A 10,658-nucleotide genomic window follows, 5' to 3' on the forward strand; every position below is an offset into this window, starting at 1 on the left:
GACGTGGAGTTAAAACAATTACGTGCAGTATTTGTACCAGATCTCATACGAAGGCTGTTCTCAAATGGCCCCTTTGGCACAAATGTTCTTTGTTTTAATTGAGAAACATTCAAGTGTCAAACAAATGTGAAATTATGATTCATGTAAACACATCTGATACAGTTCATACCCATGCGTGCCGTGAAAGGTGACTATGCTTGTCGTAAGAGGCGACTAACGGATCAGGTGGTCAGGCATACATGTCATCGTATCCCAATTGCGTCCACCGATGCTCATGATGTCAATCACTGGATTGTCTGACCCAGACTCGATTGTTTACAGACTACCGTCATATAGCTGGAATATTGAGGCGTTAAACAACAAACAAACAAACATAATCAGAAGTTGTTTTATATAAATTGGGCAGGTTCGTGGCCAAGAAGATATTCTCATTCTGCTCTGTCCTTTGTGAATTGTAACACTAATTTCTTAAAATTCGCCCCAACTTTTGAAAGCAATAGAAAAATCAGCAACAGGGATTTGGCTGAGACTGTTATAAATATTCATAGTGTTTTATCTGTCTGGATTTCAAACTAAGGATTCGAGCCATTAACGCTGAACCAACCAGAGCGCGTACTTTATTCACTTGTGCCCAAATCCAATCCAATATAAGAATCAAGTAAATATTAACCCTGCAATATTACAGTTCCTCCCGTGACACTATCAGCTCTTGCCCTCATCTCTGTTGTGTGCCCTTCTCATTTCTGCCGGAGTGTTACACACGTTGTTACACAAGTGTCTGTGTAAAGTCTGCAGTCTCCGACGTCATAATATTTCCTGCAAACTTATCCCAAATCTTGGTCACTCATTTCGCGGACACCTTGTTGTATCATCGCAACATTCGCTCGGTATTAAGGGGTTAAAACAAGGACTGGAGTCGGTATACTGTGTCTGAGTACGGTATTCATGTTGAACTGCGGCATGGCATCTCAGTGGACTAGCACTATGAAATCGGGATTAGTCCTAGCAACCACACACACACACACACACACACACACACACACACACACACACACACACACACACACTTGCATGCACGTCCCTATATAATTGCATTAATCTTAGACGTGACGTTAAACCCTATTTCACATCACCCTACCTTTTTATTATAACAGAGATGTCAATGGGGACACCTCAAAGTCCTCGACGAAACTTATGCAATCTTCCTGTCGATGGGAAATAATCCGTTATCCTTTCTACATATTTCCAGTTGAAATATTTCTACAACTGTTTGTGGACAACGCCATTTAAGTCTACATCTATGGTATCAGAACGTTTGGAAGCTACAAGTGACTGCTCTTCAGGAATGTTAGCAAGCAGCAAAGCAACTGACGTTCATTTCAGAATGAGGACATGAAGCCATATCACGAGATACTTTGAAAACTTCAAATTGAAACGGTATAACAAACCGCTGTCAGTAGAACCCTCATAACATCGGATAAATATGTTCTTTTTTTCTTGTTTGACTACAATTTACGCAACAGCATATGACGTAGTAAGAAGAGAGCAATAGCAGTCCTGGAGTGAACAGGGGTACATGGCTTGAATTAATGCTTTCCTGCTTTGATGGTGGGATTAAGAATACTGGCGTGACGTGTAATGAATGTTGCAGAATTTAAGGAAAGAGATTGATTGATTATTTGTTTGTTGTTTAACGCCGCACTCAACAATAATTCAGCTATATGACGGTGGTCTGTAAATAATCAAGATTGGACCAGACAATACAGTGATTGACATCATAAGCATCGATCCACGCAATTGGGATACGATAACGTGCATCAACCAAGTCAGCGAGCCTGACCACCCGATCCCGTTAGTCGCCTGTTACGACAAGCGTGGGTTGCTGAAGACATATATCAGTGGTCATACCAAAGAAGCATTATGGTCACAATAGTTTTTCACAATCAGAGGATGACTCTTCAGTGAAATCCCAGGACGTTCGGCCTCCTCCTTCAATTTAATCCATTTTAATTGAGTCCAAATTTAACCTATTTCCTCCATCTACGTTGTCTTGGTTGGTGCATCAATATAGAACCTCTCCAAAAGCTGTGACCATAACTCAAATTTACAAGTTTTCTTGTCGGCCAGCGATAACCCAATCGACGTAACTCTAAGGATAACGTCAAGGGCAGATAACTGCAAGTGATATCCAACCATCCCCTGTTTCGTTCCATGTCCTCGCTAAGCACCATGAAATGCTGTCTTTTAGCGTTTTTTTCAGTTTTGGTGCTGTCTCTGTACTGTCTATATAATGACCGAGAACGTACTCGGTGGCGGCCGTCGACTGATGAAGACGCTGGCTCACGCGATCAAACTCCGCGATGCGCGAAACACTTCATGGTGCATTTGCGCATGAACCAATGTCTTCATAACTGATGAATGTCAAAACGTACACATTCGATCGTTAACTGAGTATCAAATCGATCGTTTAAGAAAGATGCTTAATTTAACATAAGACGTTGTGGGTCGGGCCAGTGGGTCAGTATGAAGTGCAGTAAATAGATATGGAGCGTAGAATGTCTGTATATGGCATGGTGAGTCAGGGCAGGGCATTTTTTATGCCACGGGGGGGGGGGGGGGGGGCAGTATAAAAAGGGATGAGTCCGTATTTGGCGTCGGGGATCAGTGTAGGGTATTGCGGGTCAGAGGTCAAAATAGAACGTAGTGAGTTCATATAAGGTGACGTTGGTCAGCACAGCGTGTCATGGGTCAGTAAGGTGTACTTTCTGGCTGTCTGAGACAGTGTGTCTGTACAAGGAGTAGTATGTCGCGTAGCAGTATTTGATTCGTATTAGGTTTAGTGGCTCTATTTCAAGATAAGTGAGTCGGTTTGGAGTGTATTAGGCCTGTATGGGAGTCACTATTGTGTGTAGCGGGATGGTCGGTACAGAGCGTCGAGGTTGAGTAAAGGGTGTGGTGACTCGGTATAGTGAGTGCGTAGAGGATTAGTAAAGGGGCGTGGTGATTCGTTATAATGCGTGGTGGCCCAGTAAAGGTAGTAATCTTGTAGTGAGTCAGTATAGGGAGAAAGGGTAGTTTGGAGTCGAACTGCAGTGTCTAAGGCCAACTATTGGTAGTTGTGAGAGTGGACACATTTACACGTTGTCATCTTGTAGTGAGTCTGTATAGGGAGAAAGGGTAGTTTGGAGTCGAACTGCAGTGTCTAAGGCCAACTATTGGTAGTTGTGAGAGTGGACACATTTACACGTTGTCATCTTGTAGTGAGTCAGTATAGGGAGTAAGGGTAGTTTGGACGCGAACTGCAGTGTCTAAGGCCAACTATTGGTAGTTGTGAGAGTGGACACATTTACACGTTGTCATCTTGTAGTGAATAGCTCATTGGAGAAAAAAACGCCAAGTGCCCAAGTAACCCACACTCCAAAACACGCCCAAGAAAACCACACGCCCAAACACGCCAGATTAGCTACCTTTTGGAAATAGTGAGTAGTTTACGCCGCTTTTAGCAATATTCCAGCAATATCAAGTCAGGGACACCAGAAATGGGCTTCACACATTGTACCCTCTGAGAAATAACAGAATCAAATTAGTCATGCTTTCAAAACAAAAGGTATAATTCTACAGTTAACTTAAATGAAACTTGTAACAAAGATGCCATGTTACCGTTTGTGTTAATCAACACAATCTGAAACTCAAGCAAAAAACAAACATGCTGATTTAAAAGCAGCATCCGTATGATCAACTCAAAACAATCCCCAGGGAGCTGTTGAGATCTAATGACATACAGACAAAATTGATCAAGTCAATTTAATGTCCTCACAAATATGGTATCTCATAATTGTGGTGGATGAACTGTGATGAATGGGCATTAAGAATTTCAGTAAGATAGCTGTTCAAGATACATCTGAAATATCTAGTTTTTCTTCATTCTCTTTATTGCAGTGGGACTTAGTGCAGCAATTATGCATATTAATCGCCTCGCAACGAAAACAAAATGAATTCTACAATCTTCAGGGACGAATGGAAACATGAAGAGAAAATTGGCCCAGGCAAATCTGAAATGTCGCACGAGACTGCAGTGTCTAAGGCCAACTATTGGTAGTTGTGAGAGTGGACACATTTACACGTTGTCATCTTGTAGTGAGTCTGTATAGGGAGAAAGGGTAGTTTGGAGTCGAACTGCAGTGTCTAAGGCCAACTATTGGTAGTTGTGAGAGTGGACACATTTACACGTTGTCATCTTGTAGTGAGTCAGTATAGGGAGTAAGGGTAGTTTGGACGCGAACTGCAGTGTCTAAGGCCAACTATTGGTAGTTGTGAGAGTGGACACATTTACACGTTGTCATCTTGTAGTGAATAGCTCATTGGAGAAAAAAACGCCAAGTGCCCAAGTAACCCACACTCCAAAACACGCCCAAGAAAACCACACGCCCAAACACGCCAGATTAGCTACCTTTTGGAAATAGTGAGTAGTTTACGCCGCTTTTAGCAATATTCCAGCAATATCAAGTCAGGGACACCAGAAATGGGCTTCACACATTGTACCCTCTGAGAAATAACAGAATCAAATTAGTCATGCTTTCAAAACAAAAGGTATAATTCTACAGTTAACTTAAATGAAACTTGTAACAAAGATGCCATGTTACCGTTTGTGTTAATCAACACAATCTGAAACTCAAGCAAAAAACAAACATGCTGATTTAAAAGCAGCATCCGTATGATCAACTCAAAACAATCCCCAGGGAGCTGTTGAGATCTAATGACATACAGACAAAATTGATCAAGTCAATTTAATGTCCTCACAAATATGGTATCTCATAATTGTGGTGGATGAACTGTGATGAATGGGCATTAAGAATTTCAGTAAGATAGCTGTTCAAGATACATCTGAAATATCTAGTTTTTCTTCATTCTCTTTATTGCAGTGGGACTTAGTGCAGCAATTATGCATATTAATCGCCTCGCAACGAAAACAAAATGAATTCTACAATCTTCAGGGACGAATGGAAACATGAAGAGAAAATTGGCCCAGGCAAATCTGAAATGTCGCACGAGACAGCTCCGTTATTGCAATACATTGGCTCCCACTGTAAGCTTAGAAATAAATATCACTGAGGTTCCAAGAGACAAAGGGAGAGACATTGAATGCATTTGAGCCACGTGACTTAAGATGAAACGACATGACTTCACAATCATGTGATGAAAGCCATAATATTTATATGGAACCCTTAGAGTTGAGTGTGGCATCGTTTAGCATGATAATAATCATCAGACCATAATTGCCTGGGCGATGTCGACACGAATGACACTCGTGCTTGAAATGTCACTGCAGATGACGTCATGGTTAAATGCCACCAGATTAAAGATGAGGACATATCAGATTGAATTTGAATTAAATTTATTTGTAAAGTAACGTCATTTGTATGATCGATCAGGATGGACGATTCTACATCAAAGGATGTTTACCAAGGATGGAAATAATGCGTCTAAGAAGCGATGTAATCCTTCATTGCAACTGCCTATTCCCTATGCATTCAGCCAGCAGAGCAGGCAATATCTGTCGCCTGCAGTCGTCTGTGTGCGACCGACCCTCATGTGTATCACTGGCCCTCTTCAACGGTAAATACTACCAGCGTTGAATAAAACTGACATGAATTGTAAAGCTTATGTAACCCTTGGCAATGTGTATTTAGATATTGATCACATGCTCACATGATGGATTGCTTGTCTCCAAGATAGATACACGCAGTCTCGACGTAATATGGTTTGTTTAACTTAAGACAATAAAATTTCAAGCTTCGGTGATTTATTTCACTGATGACTGGTTCGGGCAACGAGGTGTATTATTATGATATATCTTTCTCTGTCTCTCTTCTCACTCCCCTCTCTCTGTTTCACTCTCTTTCCCTCTATCTGTCTATCTATCCTCACTTTCTGTGTACCCCCTTCTTCCCTCTCCTCTTCCCCTCTCTCTGTCTCTCTCCCCACTCCCCTCTCTCATTTTCTCTCTCTATCTACCTTCACTCTGTCTCTCCCTTCCGTCTCTCTCTCCGTCTCTCTCCCCACTCCCCCTCTCCCTTTCTCTCTTTTTCCCTCTATCTACCTTCACTCTGTCTCTCCCCTCCTTCCATCTCCTCTCTCTCTCCGTCTCTCTCCCCGCCCCATCCCTCTCTTTCTCTCTTTCGCTCTCTCTATCTATCTATCTTCACTGTCTCTCCCCTCCTTCCCTCTCCCATCTCTCTCTCCCTCTTTCTCCACACACCCTCTCTCTTTCTCTCTCTCTATCTTCATTCTGTCTCTCCCCTCCTTCCCTCTCCTCTCTCGTCTCTCTCCCCACACTCCCTCTCTCTTTCTCTTTTTCTTTCTCTCTATCTATCGATCTTCACTCTGTCTCTCCCCTCCTTCCCTCTCCGTCTCTCTCCGTCTCTCTCCGTCTCTCTCCCCACACTCCCTCTCTTACTTTCTTTCTCTCATTCTATCCATCTCTCTTCCCTGCCTCTCCCCTCCCTCCCTCTCCTCTCTCTCTCTCTAACACACACAATGACTATTCCTCTCTCTTCCTCTTAGTCACTCTCTCGTTCTCCCTCTCCAACTCTTGCCAAGAGTTTTCCCTTTTTCTCTCCATCGCAACCTCTTTGAATCAATACCTCTGCCACCTTCAACAAATCTCTTCCATTTCTCACACCATCTCTGGCGCATTCCCTCTGTACAGATACAAAACATATAAACCTATATTCTCAAAGATCCAAATGCAAATCAGTAACTACATAGAAGTGTATATATAGCTGTATGTCGCTCTAAATGTAAGTGTAAATAAATACCTCAGGTGTATATTTGCAGGTTCATTGTTCATACATTAACGTTCGCACCTTCCATGCATGATTTCAAACATATCTTTGGGCATCTTTGTTGTTATAGCAACATGATATTAAGGACATTTATAAATATTTACATTTGACGTAAATAAGCCCTTTTATTTGTCACGGAATAACGAGATTTCCTGAGAGTATGTTTTGTGTGGTGGTATAATGACTGATTGGCAAAAATGTCCTGACCGGCAGATGCTCCCCTAAACACCACATCATTCGAGGTGTGTACTGCACACATATCAGCTGCACACTGACCTTCGTATCCTGTACAGACACTGTCAATATAGCTTTTGAAAAAGCCCCCAGACAATGCTGCATCCAAGCACTGGAGGCGAACATGTGATCGATCATGGATGGTGTTTTATACATCATAATCAACCTCAGAAACATGGTGTCGTTACATACATAGTGCCACCTCAATCTTCAAAACCATTATTCAAATTATTTCTGATGCCTGGCATTTCTATTGCAGATGTATATTTGTTTCCCATATATGGACATCAGTCTGATATTAAGTTCCGTCTATCATCTTCAGGTGATGAGAAATACCAACGCGCTTAGTTTATTACCTTCAAATCATCATTTGATGCATGAGAAATATCTTAACTTGGATGAGTGAGTGAGTGAGTGAGTGAGTGAGTGAGTGATATTCTAGCTATGTCACGGCGGTCTGAATAATAATCATAACCGGGCCTGGCAGACCAGTGGCCTATAGAATGTGCAGTTATCAACGTTGTTTTCACACACTCCACTCCAGTCGATTCCCACGAAAAGTACAGGTAGGTCAACCTCTGCGCCATGCGCTCTAAACATCTGACAGGTATGCCGGTATGTACCAGTATCTATCCGAAATCAGATGAAATAACCAATGTTTGATCAAATTCGAATTTATTGTACCATGAAACTTAAGTCACCCCAAATCACGTGTAGTTAAACTGCGTGAAGTCTGGACAGTTTATCCGAAGACTCAGTCTGCTGACCCCAGGTATAATGAAACTACTTCATACATGATATACCTTAATCCAAATAATTAATGCCACAAAACCTTTTGCATATCCAATAGAAATCTCTGCAAAAAACAGAGTCGATTGTAAGATTACGACTGTATCATGAGCATGTGTTTAAGAATCACTATCAAATAGTGATAATACCAGGTGTTCGCGAAAAGGTGAACATATCCTTCCTCATCGGTGGCACCCGTCACAAACACACGCCAATCCTGCCACCCCGAGAAGATCCAGGTCAGTATAGGTTTTCAGCAACCTATTCTTTTCGTACGAGGCGGCTAACGGAATCGTGTGGTCAGACTCGCTGACGTCTTGCATGTCATCGTATCCCAGCTGTGTCCACCGATGCTCATGGTGTCAAACACTGGATTGTCTAGTTCAGACTCGATTATTTACAGACCGCCATCATGTAGCTGGAATATTGTTGCGTGCGGCGTTACACAACAAACAAATAAAAAACGCTAATCCTGTTGATTTCACATAATACATAACGGTCGGGAATAACCGGCATCTCGCCTTTTGCATACGAAATTAAAACGATATTTCGATATGCTTCACCAAAACCGTTCATTTACAGGGCGCACTGTTTGTTTCCGTATGAAGCTTCCATATTTACAACCCTCTCCACTGAGATGTTGCCCTGGGTCAAGTACTTCCACATTCTACACACGATATGGCTGCAGTACTGCAGACACGGTGTAATTTTAACTCACTAATTTCATATTCTACCGAATAACCTTCAAGTGCTGTCGCAGCACTGACTTGTTGCATCTCGAATTAACAACTCTCCTCTGACATTATGTTATCATAACACATCGTTTCCAGCTCAGTTTAAACATATTTACTGTCAGCGTAATACCAGGCGTCAGCGATCACCAGCTGTACATCACAGCGAACTGTAAAACTGTACAATTTCAATCCGTTGAAATTTAAACACTGTTCAATGTTTCATTAAGTGCTTATCAGAACCATCATTTGAAAATGTGGAATTTTTACGTTGGCACCTATAAAGGCGCATAATTAAAAATACGGCAATAAGGAAAGAAAAAAATAATTTAGTTGAGAATAATTCATAACATATGGTTTTCATCGTAGCGATTTACGTGTATATCTGCTGTACGTGCCTAAAAATCAACACACAGGAATAATTACGATGTACCTTAGGAATGCAATACACAACCATATTATATCTATCTGGGATTGGCTGACATACAGATTTAACCTTTGCTTGAAGTATATGACCTCATATCGTTGCCATAACCTATTCCATGCCAGATAGAAACCAAGCGTTAAGACCTACAACAAAGCATATGAAAAATGCATATGCATATGAGAAATTATATTTGAATATTAATATTGATAATTTAAATGATTTTAATCCGTGTTATTGGTAATATTAAATACGAGTGCCATCCTACATATATGAAAGGTCACCTTCGTGTGTGTGTGCGTGTGTGTGTGTGTGTGTGTGTGTGTGTGTGTGTGTGTGTGTGTGTGTGTGTGTGTGTGTGTGTGTGTGTGCGTGCGTGCGTGCGTGTGTGCATTCTCTACACATTGTGCAGCAATGTTCACACCGAGCTTAATTTGATAAAATAGTAATTGCTTACTGCTGCCTACGACACGTTATATAAGGGGCAGTTCGTGTTGTATTTCTCACAGAAATAACTTCACAAAGCACATGGACGAAACAGTATATAGCATATTTACATTACACGAAAAACTCTCTTCGTTACCTCAGATCGATAAGGAGCCACGTGTTGTCGGTGTAAATGTGCTGCTGTGTAAATATATATATATACACCTACCTTGTGACCGAATCAGTACCACCAGGCATACCAAGATCACAAAAGCTCGCCTCCCCATACCGAAGGCATAACCCGTCTCTCTGCGATGTTTGTGGAGGCAATCCGCCTCCCTTGGACGAGTCCAATTTCACTTAGAGGGTAACTGGGTTAGCGACAATCGGAAGCACACTGTTTCTTATTCCACTGACAACTATCTCTTGGAAATCGAATTAAAATGGGCGGCACAATGGAATTGGCGAAATATAAAAGCAATCGATTTCGCTATCACCAGTAGACAAGAATAATTCCTGTTTTGTATTGATTTGTTATTGTTTTTATCCAGCTTCCTCGACCTGTTTAGTTGACGCAGATTTCACAGTCCAGTCGTGTAGGTTTAGTTGCGTTTCAGCAAATTGTGTTTTCATGGGACATTTTATGTAGAGCTTCGCGTCCTCACTCCAGTTACATGCCGACGGTACATGCTATAGATCATTGTTATCGCGCGCAGGTGATATATTAGCTCATAACAACCATGGAGATACTACAGAATGGACGTTTACACCCCCTAACGCTGTAAGGAGCGGCTTCCCCCGGCCATAGTGGTGTCTGGCCTGCTTGGCTTTGATAAGCCAGACTATGACAGTGATCACAAGGAGCGTCGGAAGGTCAAGACAATGTCCAATGGCTATCAGTGTCAAGACGACTTTATATATATATTTGGTGTTTGTACTGTTTACGTTGAATACCGTTGTGTCAAGCTGGTGCTTTTACAGCCAGGATCCGCTTTCAGGACAAAGACGTTTTTATACCAACATTTCCATCCCTGGACTTTTGGTGATATTTTTAATGTCAACAGCCAACATATTGTAAATCAGACCAAAAAACATACAATCCAATGCGATGAAATGTAATAAATCTCAATCTAATACAATGAAACGCAATCCAAATCCAACAAATGCTATCAAGCGCAACTCTCATGTAATCAAACGCAATTACATGCA

General features: G+C 41.6%; 1 protein-coding gene across 1 annotated transcript in view; it reads right to left on the reverse strand.

The window, feature by feature from the left end:
• The window catches only part of LOC124119406, a 101,804-nt gene extending 91,603 nt beyond the window's left edge, over window positions 1–10,201 (reverse strand). The window contains exon 1 of the mRNA XM_046481897.2: window positions 9,679–10,201. Within this exon, the coding sequence (XP_046337853.1) occupies window positions 9,679–9,736 (58 nt within the window). The 5' untranslated portion in view covers window positions 9,737–10,201. The remainder of the gene's footprint in view (window positions 1–9,678) is intronic.
• Window positions 10,202–10,658: the final 457 nt, after the last annotated feature.

Source organism: Haliotis rufescens, unplaced genomic scaffold (genome assembly GCF_023055435.1).
Source record: "Haliotis rufescens isolate VD_foot unplaced genomic scaffold, xgHalRufe1.0.p SCAF_21, whole genome shotgun sequence".
Taxonomy (NCBI): Eukaryota; Metazoa; Mollusca; class Gastropoda; order Lepetellida; family Haliotidae; genus Haliotis; species Haliotis rufescens.